General features: G+C 34.7%; 2 protein-coding genes across 2 annotated transcripts; both read right to left on the reverse strand.

Moving 5' to 3' along the window:
* Window positions 1-1,545: 1,545 nt before the first annotated feature.
* On the reverse strand, window positions 1,546-2,579 carry LOC114383543. Its single transcript, XM_028343226.1, has 4 exons — window positions 2,412-2,579; window positions 2,236-2,308; window positions 2,059-2,154; window positions 1,546-1,972 (listed from the first exon to the last, which is right to left on the reverse strand). The coding sequence occupies exons 1-4, from the start codon at window positions 2,474-2,476 to the stop codon at window positions 1,874-1,876; spliced, it is 333 nt and encodes a 110-aa protein (XP_028199027.1). The 5' UTR covers window positions 2,477-2,579; the 3' UTR covers window positions 1,546-1,873.
* Window positions 2,580-2,587: 8 nt separating this feature from the next.
* Window positions 2,588-3,758, reverse strand: LOC114384087. Its single transcript, XM_028343759.1, has 3 exons — window positions 3,218-3,758; window positions 2,863-3,116; window positions 2,588-2,759 (listed from the first exon to the last, which is right to left on the reverse strand). Exons 1-3 carry the CDS (start codon window positions 3,644-3,646, stop codon window positions 2,588-2,590), a joined length of 855 nt encoding a protein of 284 aa, XP_028199560.1. The 5' UTR covers window positions 3,647-3,758.
* Window positions 3,759-22,690: the final 18,932 nt, after the last annotated feature.

The raw sequence follows: 22,690 nt of genomic DNA on the forward strand, positions 1-22,690 counted from the left end.
ATCATCATTACACAGAGAACAACCAATCAACAAATACCCACAATTGTACTTAAGCTAATTTCAAATGTAAGAATGCATGCCAACAAAGAAACAACAAACAGATGAACTAAAAAAGGTCAAAACCAAGAACAAAAACATAGGCCACCATGGAAAACGAAATAAATGGAAAGGAAGTAGACACATACGTACCAATGCAGCACAACTTAATGCTCTCACGAACCCATCACGACGACAACGACTTCAACGGTGAGAGAACCACGATGTCGGTGCTGCTAGAGGCAGAGTGAACACACGTAGAGCGAGGTGCACAAACAAGTTGATGGTGTCGGAGTGAACGAATTGGGAACAGGCAAGCTAAGCACGAGTCTTTCAAACTTGGCCATGTTCAAAGATGGTTTTTGTCAAACCATCTATGAATTATCAAAAACGATGATGGTTTTTGTAAAAACAACATCGTTTTGACATTTCAAAGACGTTTTCACGAAAACCATCATTGTAATGTTGGCTCTATTAGCAAACATATCTTTTACTTCTAAACTTTGTGGTAAATTGAATTTTGAAGTAGATTAGGAAACTGTCCCACCATCTACAAATACCATCCCCAAATGAAGGTGACTTGATAACAGTCATTTGCCTGTTAGTAAATATTAAGATTTTTTTTCTTTTTTATCATTTTTTCATTTTAATTATTGGTAGATTTGAAAACATGTTTCCTTCAATGTTTGTATTTCCTTTTCTTTTCTCGAATTTGCCTGTACAAAATGTTTTGCAAAGAGCATATCTGAATTCTCTTTTTTAATTTTTCAATGTTATGTTTCTCATCACAGATGAGATTACCATGTTTGTCATTCAATTGGTACAAAATTCAATTTTAAATCCAACAATGTTATTGGACACGGTTTTAAATTGCAATAGTAAAGTTGTAAATTATAGTTGCTCTTGCAGTTTCATCACAATTGTTGATATTGTGGGAAGTTGCATACAATTGCAGTTGATAGGTCACAATTGTAGTCACAATGTAATTGCAGGACCTAAAAAAACCCATAGTGTTACGCAGCAATTGTAGAGCATTTTTTTTAGACTTTGTTATCATTCTTTGTTTTTAAAATCAAATCAATGTGTTACATTCACTAAAATTTGAGATGTGTATTTTATCATTTTGTTATTTTCATTATTATTTGTAATCAAGGTTTTGTTGCAATCCTTAATTATTATTTTTATCAATTTTTTTTTAAAAAATAAATATTAACTATTTGATAAAAAAATTAAAGAAAAATGTTAGGACACATTTTCTATCATTCTTTTAAACACACTATCTTTTAGAGTGTATTTGAAGGAGTTTGTTAGAAAGTATTCCTTGCTATCTCAAAACTAAATATAAAATAATTTGATAGTAAAATAAAGATATATTTTAATATTATATAATGTATTAAATAATAAATAAAATAAAATGAGCTAAATATATAAATAAAATGATCATATTATGCATCATGTATGGTAAAAAAAATTATAATAATACACGCAGGGCATTATCTACTTACCACTTCAGGCCTTGCGGTAATGGGAAGAAAAATAATACAAGTGCTATCACAAGTAACTACGTGTTGTTAAGTTGATGGAAGGTGCAATTGTGCAGTACATACATAGTAGGAGTACAATTTCTAAGAAAATTGCACTCATCCTATCAAAATATATATTTTCTAATACGAGACTACAACAAACCAAAACAATTTCAGAATACATAAACTCCTTACTAAACCATTACGTAGGTTTTTAAAAAACATTAATGTGACATGAAACAATTCATTAAAATATACCACTAAAGGGTGTCATTAAAGGAAAATGTATTCATTCATAATAATGTACATCATATTTAGCATCTGTTATTTCTAATAGCTAAAAAGTAAGTTGCCCAATTCTTTCGAATTATTGTCATGGCCTCCACATCTAATGCTGATCCATCCGAGAACCACTACAAAATTAACAATGGAAGACATTATTAATAATTAAACAAATATCAACTAACGTGAAAATTGAAATTAGACTTTGTATATATACCCTGTTCCAGTCATCCTTCAAACGACCACTAACGATGCACCACATCCAATGCATCACATAGTATCCACACTCGCACCCTCCACTTTGAACATGACTCTATATTTATCAGTGAAAATAACTATTATACCTTGTACCCTTTAAAAATTACATAGGGGTTCATCTAAACGACCATCTAACCTTGGGTTCAATCCACCGAGGTGGACCTTGCTGAGACATGCCTTCCAAAGAACTACTTATTGTCTTCATTGCACTAGTAAACGAAATTATATACGATGTTACTTATAACAAACATTTACGCTACATATTCAACAACAATGACAGCTCGGCTATCTTTAAGTACATTACACTCGTACCTATTTATTACGGCTTTTATGTTAACATCAGGCTTCTTTCGCAATGAACAAAACCAAACAACCATGTTTTCCCTAGGACAGAGAACAAATAGTTGCCAATGTGACCTGAAGTTGACGATTATAATTAGCAAGTTTAGAAATCATAACATTTGTTAAATGCCACAAAAAAATTTAACTTACTGATGCAAGTATGCTCCTAAGTTCAAGCATCGTTGTGATTCCTTCACCCATGTCTCAATATAAAGTTGACATTGTTGACGGTCCTCTTTACCAATGTGTATTGATTGAGGCTCAAGGAAGCTATACACTGAGCCATCACCTATGCTTGTAGCACACTCATCCAAATACCTATTTGAAAGACAATACAATCATTATACCACAAATGTATTACATTTACAATTTGTTGCTTATGATAACATTTAGGGTTAAAGGTTGTAATTAAATGTCTTACATCATCCATAGCTGTAGTATAGAAATGTTTAAACACTTGTGACCTGATATTATTTCAGCCATATCAGCATGTGTGATGTAAAATTTGGCATCTATATTTGGAATTCCAAATCGGCTAGCCTCCCACGGGAGTTCCACTGGATTCATATACACTTCATAAAGTATTTTCATGATTTCTCCAAGTGGATCCTTTGCAACACCTGCATTTGACCGATCAACATGTCCTTTTGGATTCCTTACATCTTGATTGGAATCCTACATAGTTTTATAAAATAAATATTAAATTTAATTTAGCAACCATTATTGGAATATGCCATTTAATTTAGGGGAACCACAAGGAAAATCATTTCACTTACAACGGAGAAAGGTTTGACAAGATTAGTTGGCCAGCCAATGAATGTGTTCATGGCCTCCCTAACGTATTCAATCTCAGGTGTGGGAATTGGGACCCTTGCATCACCATCATAAACAGTAACCACAGAAACCCTCACGACTTCATCTGCGTAAGGAACATTGTGTATCATGCCGCCAACTTGATACACCTTTCCTAAGGCCACCAATTGTTTACTGTCGCCACAAACAACATACAACCCCATGGTATTCTCCTCAACCGCAGATGGGTCCCCAGCAACAACATTTGCAATAGCTTCTGCACAACTTTCTTTGGTGCTAACACGTGTAATCAACACATTAGGGTTAGCCGGTTGTACAGGGGCTGACTGTTGAGTTTGCATTTGGGACAACTCAGTCTTGATTGCATCCAACTCCTTTTGCAGCATGTCCATTTTTTTTTGCTTGCATCTTCTACCTCTTTTGTCCACTCTTGCTTGAGATTACCTATGATTTGAACCAACTGATCCGGGGTTATCGTAGCCGCAGAACTATTAGAGGCACTTGAACGCTCCGGGGATATCATGTCTATACAAAATGCAATCATTACGGCAAGCATGCATTTTTTGGTATTCCATTCCAACAGGACATAATATCTTCTTTGCCTCGTAATGAGTCTTTGGTAACGTGTTATCTCCTGGAAGCATATTCTTTAATAACAACAGTAATTCATTGAAGCTTTTGTCACTCCACCCAAATCTTGCTTTCAAATTGACCAGAGCTAACACCCCTGATAACCATGTGTACTTAGTACATCCAATAAACAATGGAATCTTTGAATCATTATCTAAGGTGTCATAATATGGTGCATTTGCTTGCCTAAAACCCTCTTGTCCAAGATCACGTAGCATGTCTTCTATTTGATCACTGACTTGTTCATCAGTTGGAGCGGTTGGAGGGGTTGATGACATTTCTGGTAACTCACCATGCCATATCCATTTTGTATAAGTAGGACAGATACCATCACAGATAAGGTGTGTTCTAATGTCATCCAAACATTGTCGTCGCCCATTCAAACATTTAACACAAGGACAAAAGTATAGTCCACCATTGTCGGATGCATTATCTTTAGCAAATTTTAAGAAACCTTCAACCCCATTTTCGTACTCTTCAGTTATGCATGCTGTTTTCATCCAACGCCGATCCATCTTTGTTGTACTGTCAGGCGCCATACATTATTCGATATGCATGTGAACCTCTCTTTTATTAAACCAAAGGTGTGACCCTACCCCATTCAGGAAAACATTTTTTTACTTCATTTTCACTTAAAAGTTAACTATGTTGTGTTATTTTTAACTAAATTTCGGCAGCATTTCGCTTTGGTCTCCAAGTACACAACATGAAAGTGGTGACAACGATTCACCCCGATCATGTATGCACCCGGAGAACAAAGCAAGATGCAGTGTCCGAAATCTAGTTAAAAATAACACAACGTAGTTAAATTTTAAGTGAAAATGAAGTAAAAAAAGTTTGTCTTCCCAAACTGTCCAAACGGACAATTCAAGATTCAATACAACAATTAATCCAAACTATCCGTATTAATCGTTGTATTGAACCTCAAACGGGGAACTATGGCTCGCTCAATGAAGTAGAATGTAGTACTACACAATAGTTTCATGTGAACCAACAATATAATAAATAACGACATAAATGTGAAAATGGCATACAAATAAAGTATTCATTGTTAAATGAAGGAAATTAACAATAATCAAAATTGAAAAACATAACAGATACTATTGTTGTATTAAAACACTGCCAAAAAGGGAGTGTGAGTGACCTCTCCCTCTCTCCTTCTCTCTTCAACCACTAAACTAATCTTATAGCTCTCATATGTAGTCTAGAGTAGTCTATTGAACAATGGGAAAGGAAATAATGTCTATAATTTGAACAATATTTTTGACAAAACTTAGTATAGTTCTTTAGGTGCTTTTAGTATTGTTCTTCAATTACAATTGGAGTTTTTTCTTTGGTTACCAAGATGAAACTCCAGTTTCGATTGAAAAAAGTTCTAAAACTAAGGAAATGCTTCTAATTAGTTCTGTCATAATATTTTGTGAAAAAAGTCTTAATATATTAACATGTTATCACTGAGTCCCAAATACAAAAACAGTTTATTCTAATTTGATGACTTCATCAAAAGATAATAATCATGGCTTTCTTGTGATGTTTTTTTATTTAAAGGAGGAGTCGATACCAATTGTGAAGAATCAATCCTTGAGCTTCACATCTTATGCTAAGCCTCTCTTTGATTTTCTAACTGCTAAAATTATCGAGGCTTATCATGTGTCCAAGAAAACTTTAATATCACTTCTTGTCAAATTCCTAAGGTCAACAATACCATTCATGCAGGTAAAAATGAACCTAACCTACATTATATTTTTTGTTTATAATTATTTTTATTATTATCAGTTGGTATATAATTTCACCAATATATCTTCACATCATGTTGGATAGGAATTATGCATGTATGCCATGCCATATTTTGATCAAACTGCATCAGTACCTTCTTACTTAGGATATATATATATATATATATATATATATATATATATATATATATATATATATATATATATATATATATATTTATATATAATGTTCTACAATTTAAATTTTCTGAACTTATTAGTGCACACATGCAGCTACATACATCCACTCATTAAAATATAGGATCTGCATCAAAACTCATCTAGAAGCACCCAAAAAGTTTAATTAATTATTATTGATATATATCACCCCTTTTCACAGACAACCACAACCTAGAAGAACACTGGAGATGTAGGCGGAGATGGGATCGAACCAAGAGGGGGGGCATGGCAGCGACGGATCATACTATTTTTTATAATAAAAATACTAGACAGTCTCCTTGTTAAAATTCAAAATCATGTCGTATCATAACTCCTAAGGCACTAGAGACAATTATTCAATAGAAAGAACTAGACTATCAATAAATTTTAAAGCAAAAACCATAACAAAGAAAACTATGGCTTTTTAAAATGCTTTGTCATAGCCTGTGTTGGAACAAAGACATTATAATAATGAAACCATACACATGAATCAATTAACACAAATTATTTAATTTAACTAAAGATTAATTTCACGTTTAAATTGTCAGCATATAGTTATTAGAAAAATTGTCACCTATAATAATTTTATATATTTGAAGATTATTTTTAATGAAAAATACAAGTAGTGGAGGGTTGGGGGCGAAGAAGAAGGGTGAAAATCCATTATTTTTAATTTGACAATTGTATTGTTTTGTTCCATTATTTTTTTCTTATCACAATACTTAGTTATTAATTTTAAAAAAATTTACGCTATAGATATTTATTTAATTTTAAGAATTTAACAAAAAGAAAAGAAAATGAAGATTTAGGGAGGGAGGATGTTTTCTAATAGATCCCATGTCATGAAAATAACTCCTTTCCTTTTTTTTTCCAAACAAATGGTAAAAATTTAATATTTTGATCCTATCTTTCTGCTTCTTATTTCTTTCCACTTCATTTCTATATAAACAAACAATCAACAAATTAGGTCATTATCAAGAAATAATTAGGTTTCACTTTTCAGGAATCCTCACCATGTTAAATTAGTTGGGTGTTGAATCATAATTTTAATAAACGGTTAAATATCAGGTCAGCAATAAATGATATCAACCCCATGGTTTTAATATATTAAATCAAAAACTATTGTGAGGCAACTAGTTAAAAAAAAACTCAAATGACTAAAGTCATATACAATCTATGAATCTAAGTTAAGTGAACAAAATTAAGTAAAAATAAATAAATAGAAAATTTCTTCAGGTTTTGAACAATTAGAAGTAATTTAAATAATAACAAAATTAATATAATATTAATAAACTCAAATTACTTCAGGTTTTGAACAATCTATTTTAATATATTAACAAAATTAATATAATAAATTACTTTTAAATAATAAATTTCTTCAGGAATCCAAGAAAATTATTGTATTTTGAACTTGTTAACAAACTTTTAAAGTGAAATAGAATTAATTTTGATAAATTACTTTTAAATAATTAAATATAACTAAAATGCATGTTAAAATTAATTTTTAAGTATAATATATATTAAATTAATTTTTTGAGTGAAATTGGTTTATTGAAGAAGGAGGCAGAAAGGTCACTTGATGAGCTAACTAGGATGAAGAATCTCAAGTATGAAAAAGAGATGGCGGGTACAGTGTTGTAGTCAGAATTAGAAGCACTTTGATGATTTCATCTAAATTCATAAATTATTTTCTCTATTGTTTGTCGAAACAAAGGAAAATAGAAATTCTTAAAATAACTTATTATGCCATCATTTTCTACCAAGTTCTTCTATGTCATTTCTATGATACTAAAAAAATTGATAACTATCTCACTAAACCACTTGTTTTCAAAGTGTTGAGAGTCAACTTACTATCATGGAAGTCAATAAGATTTACTCTTTGGTATATGAGCTCGGCCCACATGTTCTTATTGTTAAGAAAAAGTGTTTGTTATCTGTTGTAAAGTTTATATATATATCGCCTATTTACAACCAAGCCACTACACCCTTTTCTAACAAAGCTGAATCCCACTCCCTATTTAACCTCCTATTTAAGCTATACCCGTCTTTCCATACTCTCTAACTAGTAACTAACTGCTAATATTTAGGAATCTCTAGGCTACATATCAAGCAACAACGTAATAAATGAGGACATAAGTTTCAGAATCACATACATACCTCGAAATAGGCTACTAACTAAACCTTTGCTTGCGGTGACACTACAGATGAATGGATGAGTGTAACTTCAGTCCAGCAACTACTTGTCTACTTCTATCCTCAACAGACTACGCAACGTTTGACAGTACAACCTAAAAACATAAAAATAATTTACAACCACACTAGGAGTACAGTTTTGTAACAAATAAAAATGAAACACAAAGCCACATTATGAGATGAGTTAACAATACAAAGCCAGAATTTTAAGTTCAGATCCAAATTTCCTCAAGCCTCAATTTAGCAACACAAGCAACATTGGCAGTGCCTATCAACTCAAATTCAGTAGGTGTGGTGTGAAATTAATAACAGGTCCTCTCATCATTGTGACCCCCAAACCACCCCTAATTCCCAAACATTGTCACCTCTTTCATCAACTTTGGATTTTTAAATCCATCTGAAATCTGAATAACTAAATTTCATTTACAAGTGTTATACTTGTTTGTTCTGTTAGGTATGGGAAAAAAAATAGCTAAGAAGTAGAAGAAAAAAAATAATCAAATAATAGGTTCATGTGTTGATACTTATTACAATTGCCTTTTACTTCATCAGTAGATATATGAATATGACAGTTGTTTCTATTGTGCTGTACCAAAGAAGCTAGGAATTAGGATAGGATAGGCTAGGCTACGTACTAATGAATTCGAATGAGGATGAAACTGAAAGGAGGGAGAAAACCGTGAGAAGGAAGGATCTCTCACACTCACACATATTCAATTTTATACAGTTCTCACATTTATGAGATAAATAGACAATTTTTACACATTCCAAAAGTTAGGCATTTAAAGAAGTACATTAAAAAAAAAGGATTTCACTAACATGTCCCTTTCTTACATTTGCTAAAGAACTAAAAGAAAAAATTACTTTACACATTTCACTTAAAATATATTTTTTTAATTCTTTAACTAATATTCAAGAATACTGGTTAGTATTTATCTTTAAAAAATAATTAAAATAACACTTACTTTACGGTAATCTACCAATAATAAAACTATTGGTAACTTCTGAATTACCTCAAAGTTGCTACTTGCTAGTAAATGATTTTTAGGAAAAAAATATATTTTTTTAATAATTTTTAGTAGTAGTTGCTTAGATAATATATTCCGAATAATTACTTTTAAATTTTAATAACTAAATAAACCTAAATATCTATAAATATTATTTTAAAAAATTGACTATCAATGCTAAACTTCACTAACTTCTATTTATTTTATGAAAAATACTATTTCATCCCAATAAAATAATTTAGCACGTAAAACAATTATAAAAATAAAAAAAATATTTTTTTATATATTTATATAAAACTTCTATTTAACTTGTTATATTGCTCATATTTATAAAAAAAAATACATTATATGATAATATTGGTATAGTTAAAAAAAAAATACATTATGAATAAAATATTAAAAATGATTTAAAATGTTACTCGAGTATTTTCTTTATTAAAATTTTTAAGAAAAAATATCGTTAAGTGTAAAACAAATTATTATCATTATCAAAAAAACCAGAAATTATTTTTAATATAATTTTTTAAGATAATTATTAAAAAAATTAACAAATTTATCATTTATGAAAATTTATGATCGAATAACTTAGTATATACATTAGACACTTGATAACCCAGTGATCCTAAAAATAAATAATCTGTATTTTAATCACCTAAAAATCCTAATATCCATACTCTATGTATTAGCAATTCATACTATGAAGGTATATATTTTCACAGGTTTCAACATTGTATTGTACAAAATGTTTAATCTGCACAAATAGTTGCATTTCCAATTTCCAAGAAATATAATAGTTCTTCTGCTGCCTTTTACAGGCTGTTGAAGCTACTAAGAATGTTGAGCTTGGTAACATAGAACTCTCACGAGCCATTCAGAGGAATAGCAGCAGGACATTTCTTTTACTATTTCTATCTGTGCTTACTTTTGCAATCCTCTTTCTTGATTGGTATAGTTAAATGCTTTTGGCTTTCTGCTATCAAAGTGTATCTTATAGACACTCTCTGCCCTTCTCTTTTTTCCCTGTTGCTGTCAATATTTGTTTTTACTTTTTACCCCTAGGAAGGCATCTTTTTCTAGATTCGATGTTTATTGGAGAAATAATTTTAGTAATCAATTTATGAAGGGCATTGTGCAAGAGACCTACCACTGTTTGGTAGGAGGGGAGGGAAATCAAAATATCTTATTTCGTTTGTAAGTTTGGAGGAGAAACAAAGGAAATTGAAGGGACTAAAATTTCTTCCCTTTTTTCCTTTAAATAAATCAGTTCCAAATAGTGGAAACTGGTTGGTGATCCAGATCCTGGTGTAGAAGGAAAGTGTTGCTTCTAGAGTTATTTACTTCAATGAAGTTACTTTTATTTTTCAAATTTCTACTATCTTAATATTTGTGTTGTTCACAATGTCCTACAGCTTCTTTCTGGATGAAACTGTATTCATCATAATTGTAAAGGTACATTGATTAATTACTTCGACAGTTGAGCATTGATATTATAGTCGTATATTACTTAGAGATAACTTGTTATAGAGTTATATAATTGTAGTTAGATTAATCCATATCATAAGATTGCTTAGGCAAGTAGAGGTGTCAACACAAAAAGTTCAGAAACAACATTAAATACAGCATAGACAGCCAACAACCAGCAATGTGAAAGGGACCACTCACACTTTCAACGACTTCCAATCTTTTCCATCTACTACAAACGGATACCTCAAGGATTTAAAATGACCTCGACTTGTTAAACTTCATTATAAGGAAGGGAAATAAAATATACAGAGTATGATGAAAAGAGCTTGAATTGAATAGAGAAAACATCTAAGTTTTGATACAAGTCTTTGTTAGCCAAAATAATATAGGATTAGAGGCAAATTCTTCACACACTATAGAGCGTTTATAAACACCTTTATAAGCGGATCCACACTGAACAAATTATCCTAAGAGATGTTAAAGGAGTTTGTCCTTATATTGAACCTTGTGATTCCAAAACTCAGAAGAGCAATTTGGGGATTGCTCTTGTTGGAGTTGGTTGTGAACAAAACAAGGTTGATGTTAAGGTGGACAATAAGCTTCGAAAGACTAGTGAAATAGTACTTGGGTTGAGTGGAGCCTACATAGACTGAGAATACGGGTGAAAAGCCTGTAGAGGCTTGCACAATAATGGTGACGGCCTATACAGGTAAGCACTCATACTAGTGGAAAGCTAGCAGAGGTTAGAAAACAATAGTGAAGGCCATGTAGAGGCTAGAAGAATATTGAGTAGTGAAACCTACGGAGGTTTAAAATACTGGTGGTGCCTGTAAAGGCTGAAGAAGAATCCTGTAAAGGTTGAGGATGTTTGAGGAGATACAGTACATTGTATTTGGTGTCTATGTTAATGAAAATCATATAGTTATAGGAACTAGAGATGCCTCCAAGATTTATGGATGAACTAATATAAATTTGTGTGTGTTGTCTTGGTTTTCTTTATGATTCTCATGCATGTGTTTACTGCATCTTCATCATATCTTTTGATGTCTTTATATTTAAACTGAGTTAACATTTTTACATTTAAACAATATTTTTGAAAGAAGTTTTATTTTATTTTATTTCAGAAGCAACATTAGTGTGGTCATTTTTACATAATGTTATGCAAGTCAATGGTCATTCACTTCCAGGAAACTACAGATAATTTGTCTGATTCCACTTTTAAGTAAGGCACTAATACAGTGTGGTATCTACACAAAATGAATACAAACAAAGAAATAGTAGGGCAACCTTACACACCTTTTTTCACATGCGAACTAATATACATTGCATTTATATTCTCAACTCTGACTATACTAAATAAACCACATAATTCTCTGTGCATTCTAAATTACCCAAGTCAAAATCTATTAGGAAAGTCAAAATTTGTTGGAATCTTACAAAGGGATAAAAAGGAAACAATTTTGTATGTGTTTAAGTGTCCAGATGGGGATGACATGAACTAATTTACTGAACAAACAATAAGCAAACAATGTGCATTCACTTCAACAACCAAATCCATTACAGCAAGAAAGAGTGAGAAACATAAAAGCATGTATACATACCAGCTTGCCACTTTCAGAGAACCATTTACTGAACAAACAATGTGCATTCACTTCAACAAGCTAGGCCTGTGGGTATCTAAATAGGGCAAAAGCAGGCAAGTTAATTATTGTTCTGTTTACCTGTTTTCATTGGGAAATATTGGCAGACTATTTAAAAAGTATTGACAATAGATTGATGCACCTCGAATTGAATCGAATTGATACTGACACAATTTTGTTACATAGTTGTCATTGCTGCTAACCATTTTCAATCTTTATACTAGACTTAGACATTAAATGATATAGGAAAACTAAGTATTCTGATTCCAAATATTACCGAATGATCCACTATTGTGTTAGCTTGATGGATACTCCCACTTTTGCTCTTTCTCTCTCAAATATTTATGGCTTTGTTGTACATTTACTTTCATTGGCAGAATTTCTTAGAGACCGGGTTAATTGTTGGTGGATGGGATAAATATGAAGGTGGACAAATTTATGGAGTTCCTTTGGGTGGAACAATAGTACAACAACCTTTTGCTATCGGAGGTATTTCACTGTTAAAAATGTGTTGAAGTACAATTTTATTATTATTATTTCTGTATTCATGTTCAGCTAAACATGTGAGTATCCCTATATACATATATTTTCTGTATCAATTGCCCATGTTATTCCCTTGATATCAATTACTTGTTGCAAATGTGGGCATGGGTTTTCTATTGTGTTCATTGTTATTTCTAAATTTATAATTTCTAGCCTGTTAGCATTTTCCTTGGGATGCATGGCTTTTGTTTGCAAAGCTATGGTTTACTTGATTTTTCTTTTGCAGGATTTGGCTCCAGTTACTTGTATGGTTTCTTTGACCAAGCCTGGAAAGAGGGAATGACCAAGGATGAAGCTGAGGTATGTGTTTGGATTCTTACTGCTATGCTTTTATTAAGTTAAAAAAAATCACTTAAAAGTTTTTTTTTAATGCAAAAACATCTTCAGTGCCAATGAAGTTGTCGTGGATGTTAGTTTTGGGAACCTAATCTGATTTTCTCGTTGTTGCAACAAAGATATGAACACCAACTAATAGCCTAATAATTTAGAAGCTATTAGAAATTCTGAGGATGATATTTTTTGGGTGAAATTTTTGTTTGAATCTTTGTTGCTGATAGATAATGAACCATTGCCATAGCGCATGGTCTTTATTCACTTTTAAAATTGCAAAATTATTAAATTAATCACACAAACATATGCTTCAATTTTCAAACAACAATTATATGTACAATGAAGAAACCCCAAACAAAGAATGTACAGGATAGCATGTACCTTGTTAGTACTACACCCGTTCCCAGAAAAGAAACAAAAAATGGTCCAGCATTACATAAACCATACAGTCCACACGATTAAATATTAAATAAAAAATCATGAAAGGGAAAGAAGAGAAAATACCAGGAAGGCGCAATCCAATGGTCTAGCATACAACAAGTAATCACCGGTTAACACAACTAGAGTTCCAATGCAGTAGAATAATGAGCATATATTGGTCTTCTGGGCACGCCCAAGCCTTGTCTTTTTGGCCTTGATAACCTGCATTCTAACCAACACAATCAAACATGAAGCTACCCAAACTGAACCACAGGAAAAACAAATCAAAAACCAAGAGCAGAGCATTTTCACACAACACCACTAAAAATGCACAAAATTAAAATAAAATTATGACACCTAAACATGAACACCTCCTCTGACCTGAAATTAGCCCACCATGTATAAAACCTATTATGGGGAGACGATGCGGGGGACCTTCGATGGCACTCAAACAACAGGCATGGGACACGGCAGCACAAAAGCTAGATAACAGTGGGGATGAGGGAGCTAGGTTGGGACAAAAGAAAATGAGGGAGGTAGCTAGGTTCGCACGAAAGTCACGAGAGCGCGAAAATGCTAGGGCTTCTTGGTAGTAGTCAATACGCGACTAAGAAAACAAAGACGGTCTTTAGGACATAACCGTCTTTGTACCCTAGTAAAAAATTACCATTCTGCCATCTCGTAAACTCTTCAAAGGCGGTTTTACGCAAACGTGGTCGTAACATTTGAGTTTATTACAAAAATGCCACCGTGAGCCTTTCTAAGACGGTTTTCTACAACCAATTTAGAATCAAAGACGTAAATAATAGCTTTTCTAGAAGTGGAGATTATAAAAAAAAAACCAGAAGTGGTCTATATCACGGACGAAAACTAGATTAAATAAATAAATAAATTGGTCACCTGTGAACAATATTTCGGTCATGAAGATACTTTAAACCATGCAAAATCTGTCTTGTATAGGTAGATACTTGAGAATCTTGAAGATTATATCTCTGGTAGAGGTTTAGAAGGGAACCTTTGGTTACAAGCTCAATAAAGATTATATCTCCACGTAATGTTCACTTATTTGACCCTTTGTATTGCACTCAAGCCCACAACACCCTGGCAGTTGAACCAAATGCAGGAAAAGTAATCTCGGTTTGAATTATATGCTCTACTCCGTTGGATGAAAAAATATAGATAGTGAGCCTCACTCACCTAGAATAAAAAGATTAAAATGATCTTCATTTTATCATTGGAGAAATCCACAATATTACAAAAATGATTTACTTCCTGACTTCCAGGTGATCTTATTTTTTACATTCTTAGTTATTAAAGTTTTGTGGATCCTCCTTGATATAAATATCAAACATTTTATGGCTTACGATGACATCATTTAAATCTAAAATGCCACACAAATACTCTCATTTTTCATTCAGAGGGGTAGGCACTGTCAAACATATAATTCTAATCCTGGCTCAAGCTACAATTTGTCCACTACACAGAAAGAACCCAATTAAACATTTCAGATGTGTGAAGAGTCTTAAGCCCAATGACATTTAATACAAGATGTGACGGAAACTATCAGCATAGATTCAACAATGATACATGACAAGAAAATATCAAACTGAACATAAAGGGTAAAGGAAAAGACAAGAAAAGTACCATTTTTTTGCCAATGTATTGAACTATATTCTCATGTTCAAATTGACTCAAAAGTGTAATTTCCTGATAGGGTGGAAGAGGCACAGCGAGAGAAAGAAATATAAAGGGAAAAATATTGAGGATAAAATAAATACTGATACAGTTAATCAACTTTCAAAAAAATTGAAAGATACTGCAAAAGGTAGCATAAGTATTTGGGTAAGAAAACCTCACTATTAGAAAATACACTTTCAACATCGGTTATTTAGAACATTCTACATCGGTTCTAAAACCGATGTTGAAAGTGCCGATGTTGAATGTATCAATGTTAACATCGGTTTTGTAGAACCGATGTTAACATATATATGACAACATCGGTTCTCTAAATACCCGTTGTTAAACACAATGAACAACAGCAAAAAAAGTGTACACATGATGAACGTTGACATCGGTTTTGCAGTAAAACTGATGTTAATATATTCCATTAACATCGGTTTTGCTAAAAAACCGATGTCAATGTTGATGATCCATACACTTATTTGGTGTAGTTCTTTGTGTATAACATCGGTTATGTGTAGATAACCGATGTTAATATTCAAATGTTCACATATGTTATTTATAACTAACCGATGTTAATGTACAAGAGTTGACATCGGTTATCTATAGATGACTGATGTTAAAATACAAACGTTGACATCAGTTATACACAAATAACCGATGTTAATTTACAAACGTTAACATCGATTTTCTATTACAACCGATGTTAAGGTTCATGTCGACATCGGTTTTTGTAAATAACCGATGTTGTTTATGATATTAACATCGGTTTTTGTTAATAACCGATGTTGTTTTCAAGTTTTTTTATATATACTTTCTATTTTTACAGTAAACCCAAAATTGTACCTGTCAAATGCAATTTCAAGCTCAATTCATAGCAAATAAACATTTTATTATGCTTTCAAGCAGTTTTAATGATAATAAACATCAAATAATTGATTTATCATAAAGAACAATCATCAAATGAATTCAATGTTCATATTACATAGAAAATGTCAAAAATGTAAAAAATGTTAAACCAAAGTAAACTAAGGAAAAAACCATTGTCCCTAAATCCTAGGCCTGATCTCTAACTCGGAGATAAAACTGTGCCCACTGGATCCACAATGCCTTTAATCTCTCTGGCTCCAATGGTCTAGGATCGTTAAAATACTGCATGATGAAATAAATCATAATAAGTTAATAATGTAATACAAATTATAAATAAATCGATTTTGTTTGAAATATAAACTTACCGCTTCCCAATTATTCCTAAAAGTTCCTAAAATGATGGTGGACATCCAGTGCATCACATAGTAGCCGCACTCAGTACTTCCTTTTTGTCTATTACACTAAATACATAATGAAATTTGGATATTAATTAAACAACTAGTGTACAGACACATAAAGAAATATATATAAGTGGAAGTACCTTGACAACAATCCACCCAGCAGAAGCCTTTGATTTAGGCTGTGGAGCATCATCAAGACCTTTTAAAGCACTGTTCCAGATGAGTAACAATTAAGAACTGGTGTTGTACGTTGAGGTATTACAATGAAAATGTATTGAAAAGAACACTAACCTATTAATAATCCCCTTAAGGTAGTTTTCTGGCCTGTTATGCAATGAACAAAACCATACAACTAGGTGTTCCTTGGGTAGGATGACCACCATCTGCCAGTGTCCACTGTAGTGGAACCTAAAATGGGTTAGTACATTAGTAAACATTAAATAAATTTAGTTATTTTGTGACTTACCCATTTAGGTAGGCTCCAAGATAGACATCGCGTTGTGAACTCTGCATCCAACTCTTTATGTAACTTTAACTTTCAGACTCAAACTGCGATTACCCAGACCTCTGTATGGACTGTGGCTCGAGGAATCCATAGATATCAGAATTCCCCACTCGCATACATGTTTCAGTGAGATGTCTGTTTATGTTAAGTCAAAGTTAAATATTTATGAATTGAAAGCAATAACTTAGGTAATTAAAAGTAATATATAATGACTTACAGAATCCACAACTGTAACACTGATATGCTGAGACATTGACCACCGTGTGCGATTTCGGAGAGGTCTTCGTGCTTTATGTAGAGGGGGAAATCTAGATTAAAGACCCCGAATACGATGGCATCCCATCTAACCTGATAAGGCCTCAAGAAAAGCTCTGGGATGGTCAATGTCATCAGATAAAGCGGATCATCGACCTCCGGATCGGGCTTCGGAGGTGGTTTTGCCGGAGACACAGCTACCTGTTCATGAAACAAAGTTAAATAGGCTAATTTGAGGCACGCTTAATGAATTAATTTAAAAAGAAGAAACATATAGTAAGGACAATAAGTACCTGCTGTGATAAAGACTTCACCAGATGTGTCGGCCAAGCAAGGAAGGTGTGAAGTGCCTGCCCCACTAAGGAAACCTCATCAGTGGGTACAGGAACTGGAGCATCTGCATCTGTAACCTCCTCCACACTCACCTTTACTTGGCCAGGCAACAAAGGAGTGTTATGAACAACAGTGGATCCCTCATAAACTCTCCCCATGGCAACCAGGCGGGCAGAATCTGCTTCTATGTACAAGCCGCACCTGTCAGAGTCACCCGTCTCAGGATCGTTTCCTGAGGGATCAACACAACTCCCCTTTATGCTCACTCGAGGACCAGAGGGACCAACCAGAGGCTCAGGAGGCACTGCAAGTCCCTGAGATTGCATCTGCGATTGAAGCTGGGACTGCATGTGGCTGAAGGATGCCATGACCTGCCTCGTCACTTTCTCTGTGATGGACTCCTCTAGCTGGTCCCTGATTTGCTGGGTCAACTACTGAAATTTGTTAGGAGGCAGGGAGGAAGCGCTGCGGGACGTCCGTGGAGCCAATCCAAAGTATTGCTTGATGGTGACACCGGCTCCAGTAGCACGGACACGTCCAGGGTGCTCTGGACGTCCAATGGCAGCGGCGAGAACATCCTGACGTCCATGGGGGACGAACGATCCCTGTGTGGCCTGCTCCTCAAAGGAATCCTGCACAGAAAACACACAGTGGTACATGGCATTCTCAAAATATTGAAATATAATTGTAATGGTTAGTTGAAAATGACTTACAATCTTCTCAGCGATTTCCTTTGCGGCCTCAGTCGTCATCTCCAATGTCTTCTTCGTGCGGGCCATCTTCCACTTCACGTGGCGTCTGACCGGGGATGAAGGGTCGATGACGCCATCAACGCTTCCTGACTATGCAACTTCCTCCAGCTTCTTCTTCGTCTTCTCAGCCAGGAGCTTTTGCTCCAAATAATCATAACCCCCACGAGACAAAACGTGGGGGGCAGTATTCTGCTTCTGGATGGCATGTGCCTTCTTGCGCACATCCTGAAAAAATTAAACAATAATGTTTGAAATGGGTAGAATGAAGTATAACAACATCATGTTTAATATGAAAAACAACTTAAATGGCAAGGAACATACCTCCCTAGAAGGGTCTCTGCGAGTTTGGCAAAACTGGACCCACTTTTCCTTGTTGATGCCATATTTCTTACAGACAGTGTCCTCGACACCGTCTTGATCGGCTGCAAGGGCCCATTTCCTCCTGAGGTCTAATTTAAACTGCCTCCATCTCTCCCCCACGGTCTGCAGTAACTTCCTTTTCGTCCTACTGTCAGAAGCCTCTGGGATATCAAATTCCGCCTGACAACATCAAATAAAGTTTATTTGTTACAATAATGTATTTTTTGGCTATTAATTAAACAAAATCAAATAAGAAAAGAAAAATACTTGAATATCCTCCCAAATCAGGTCCTTCTGAGCAGTAGGGACCTCCTTCCAGTTCTCGTAGGTGACGTCCACCTTATCACGCACCACAATCCCCAAATATGTTCTCAATTTCTTCCTGTGGGGACCGTTAGCCTTCCCGGTAGCAGGATCAACATGCACCACTGGTCTCTCAGCACCAGGTGGTCTAGTGGACAACAATCGTAGACGTGAGGCTTTGCGTGTCCGCTTCACGGCAGACGGTGAAGCCGATGCGTCCGAAGGAGGAGGAAGAGGAGGAGGAGAAGGAGAAGGAGGAGGAGGAGGAGGAGTGGAGGCAGGTGGAGAACCCATGATCTTTTATACAATAACATACAACAACATACAAAATAGGATTAATCAAAAGAGGATCAGTCATAAGTTTTTTTTTGGAAGGAAAAAGTATAATATTATTAATAAAACATAACAGTATGAGAGGTACTTAGGAGAACAGATACAAGACACCCAAGGTGCCACCTTCCAAAAACATAAAACCCAACAAAACCCCACCACAGAATGAGACAAGACAAATTAATCAAAGGACTCCGAAAGATTGGTAGTTGTGCTTTTGAATTGTGATTTGGGCCAACCATGTTATAAAAAGTCTATTACATGTAATCAACAGTCAATGTATGCTTGATGGAATATAAATAGTATATCTTTAGAAATACACATGTACATGGCATCCTTAGGACTTCATCCAGCTGATGTTTGTCACCAGTTTCATCATCCACCACCCTTTTCTTCTCTCCCTTCTCACGTTTGTTGTTGTTAAACCTATATTTATGCCTTCTTCCCTCCATGTCTTGTTTTTATCATAACTTTAGCCGAATTTCCTATCTTCAGCACAGTTGAATCTCCTGTCTTATTCTCCAATGACACACTTTGATGGCCTGTATCTCGTTTCTTCGTATGTTCTAGTGGTTCAGCTTCAGAATGCATAGAGCAATCTGAATTTTCCAGTCATCACCAAAGGCTTCTGCATCAGCATTGACACTCTCTACCCTCTTTGGTTTATGCTTCTGTGTTGCATTCCGTGCTTCCTCCTTATAATTCTCAGATTTATTGGAGGTCTCACTAGAAGATTCAGCACCAATCCGTGTCTGTTCCTCCTCTACCAGCTCAATATCTTTCGTTTCACTTTTGCTTTTGTAAACTACACTACAATTTACAAAACAAAAGTTGAAAGGAAAGATATTGAGCTGGTAGACGAGGAAGAAGCACAGATTGGTGTTGATCATTCTAGTGCAACCTCTAATAAATCTGAGATTTATAAGGAGGAAGCACGGAATGCAGCACAGAAGCATAAACCAAAGAGGGTGGAGAGTGTCAATGCTGATGCAGAAGCCTTTGGTGATCACTGGAAAATTCAGATTGCTTTATGCATTCTGAAGCTAAAGCACTAGAATATACGAAGAAAAGAGATACAGGCCATCAAATTGTGTCATTGGAGAATAAGACAGGAGATTCAACTGTGCTGAAGATAGGAGATTCGGCTAAAGTTGTGATAAAACAAGACAAGAAGGGAAGAACGCATAAATATGGATTTAACAACAATAAACGTGAGAAGACAAAGAAGAAAAGGGTGGTGGATGATAAAACTGGTGACAAACATCAGCTGGATGAAGTCCTAAGGATACCATCTAAAACGAAAAATCGATGCCTCAATCAGAGAAAAATGTAGCTGTCACTTACTTGCTTTGGTGACCTCTGTCTCTGCAGAAAATTACATTAGATGATGTTAATCAATTCTCCTTCATCATGATCATTTCGATTAGCATGAACATTGTCAGCTTCTTCTTCTCCGACAACGTTAGCGGTCAAAGGACTAACATAGGTGTCCATGTATGAATCATCATCTTCTACATTAACACCAATTGTTTTACCCTGCAGAACCACGCACCACCTTTCATCATAAGGGTCTTGCACGTAAAATACTTGTCTAGCTTGTTCTGCCATGATGAAAGGGTCATTGTGGTAACCAAGTTTCTTTAGGTCTACCAACGTAAATCCTATATCATCGGTGCACACACCAGTGTTGCTGTCAGCCCATTTACATTTGAAAACACATACCGTAAATTTCACATAGTTAAGCTCCCAAATTTCATCAATGAACCCAAAGTAAGGGATGAAAGCTACACAGGGATTGTCATCATTCACACTTGCAAAGTGTTGAGATTCAGCCCTTAGGGTGACCCCGCTGTTCTGCATTGTACTTTTGTCATCTTGTGATTTTGTGTAAAATGAATACTTGTTTATGTCGTATCCTTGCCAGGTTATAACATTTCTTTTAGGCCCATCTGCTAGCTTTCTTAATGTTTCTGAAGCATTCTCATCTGCAAAGATTGTATCTTTAAACCAATCACAGAAAGTCTTGTTATGCTTTTTCAACACCCAATTCTTTGACATTTTCGGATTATTCTGTTTGACTAAAGCTTCATGCTTAACTATGTATGGAAAAACTTCATTATTGTTGTTCAAGACATACAAGTGAGCTTGTAACAAATCTTCTACACTTGGAGTGATCACATGCAGTCCTCTTGAACCCTTACCACCCACTCTGTCATCATGCCGAGACTCAGGAAGCCCAACAGGTTTAGCCTTCTTTAAGTATTCTGAACAAAATTCAATGGCTTCTTCTGCAATGTACCTCTCAACAATAGATGCTTCTGGACGATATAGATTCTTTGTATACCCTTTTAAGATCTTCATGTATCGCTCAACCGGGTACATTCACCGTAGATAAACAGGACCACAACATTTGATTTCTCTGACCAGATGCACAATCAAGTGAATCATGATGTCAAAGAAAGCAAGGGGAAAATACATCTCCAACTGGCACAGTATAATTGCGGCCTCATTTTCCAACTCATCAAACTTGACTGGATCAATGACTTTGCTACATATAGCATGGAAGAAAAAGCACAGGCGAGTTATCGCTAACCTAACTTTGTTTAGCAAGATGTCTCGTATAGCCACGACTAACAATTGTTGCATGAGCACGTGACAATCGTGAGACTTTAACCCTACAAGCTTAAGCTCCTTCAACTGCACAAGGCTCTTAATATTTGAAGAGTATCCTTGTGGAACCTTCACCCGACGAAGACACTGACAAAAACTTATCTTCTCCTTCTTGGACAAAGTATGGCAGGCTGGGGGCAAGTAAATTTTCTTCCCATCAGACCTTGGATGCAACTGTGATCGCATACCCATATCAGCTAGATCTTGACGGGTATTCAAGCCATCCTTCGTCTTGCCTTGAATGTTAAGGAGCGTCTCAATCACACTGTCACAAACATTTTTCTCCACATGCATAACATCAATACAATGTCTAATGTCAAGATCACACCAGTACGGAAGATCAAAGAAAAGGGACCTCTTCTTCCATATGCAACTCTGACTTTTATCCTTCTTTTGGGTCTTCCCAAATACAGTATTCAAGTGTGGAACCCGTTGATATACCTGCTCACCAGCCAACGGTATCGGCGCAATATCATGCTCTTGACTTCCATTAAAAGCTTTTTTCAGTCGTTTGTAAGGATGATTGGCTGTTAGAAAGCGGCGATGCCTACTGTAGACTGTTTTTCTGCCATGTTTAAGTTGTATGTAACTTGTGTTTTCTTCATAGATGGGGCATGCATGATGACCCTTAACACTGTAACCGCTGAGATTCCCATATGCTGGAAAGTCATTAATGGTACAAAAAAGCATTGCACGTATTTCAAAGGTCTCCTTGCGAAACGCATCAAACACTACAACCCCCTCGTCCCATAACTTTCTCAGATCTTCAACCAACGGACTTAGATAAACATCAATGTCATTTCCTGGCTGTCTTGG

This window comes from Glycine soja, chromosome 14, assembly GCF_004193775.1.
Source record: "Glycine soja cultivar W05 chromosome 14, ASM419377v2, whole genome shotgun sequence".
In the NCBI taxonomy this organism is placed as follows: domain Eukaryota; kingdom Viridiplantae; phylum Streptophyta; class Magnoliopsida; order Fabales; family Fabaceae; genus Glycine; species Glycine soja.

Bases quoted from the DNA above. Each gene is read 5' to 3' on its own strand.
- LOC114384087 (XM_028343759.1), bottom strand. From the start codon at position 3,646: ATGGACATGCTGCAAAAGGAGTTGGATGCAATCAAGACTGAGTTGTCC. The intron at 3,117-3,217 runs GTAAGTGAAATG...AAAACTATGTAG, and splicing joins TTGTCAAACCTTTCTCCGTT to GATTCCAATCAAGATGTAAG. The intron at 2,760-2,862 runs GTAAGACATTTA...TCTTTCAAATAG, and splicing joins ATACTACAGCTATGGATGAT to GTATTTGGATGAGTGTGCTA.
- LOC114383543 (XM_028343226.1), bottom strand. From the start codon at position 2,476: ATGGTTGTTTGGTTTTGTTCATTGCGAAAGAAGCCTGATGTTAACATA. The intron at 2,309-2,411 runs GTACGAGTGTAA...TTCGTTTACTAG, and splicing joins ATAAAAGCCGTAATAAATAG to TGCAATGAAGACAATAAGTA. The intron at 2,155-2,235 runs GTTAGATGGTCG...TGATAAATATAG, and splicing joins CTCGGTGGATTGAACCCAAG to AGTCATGTTCAAAGTGGAGG.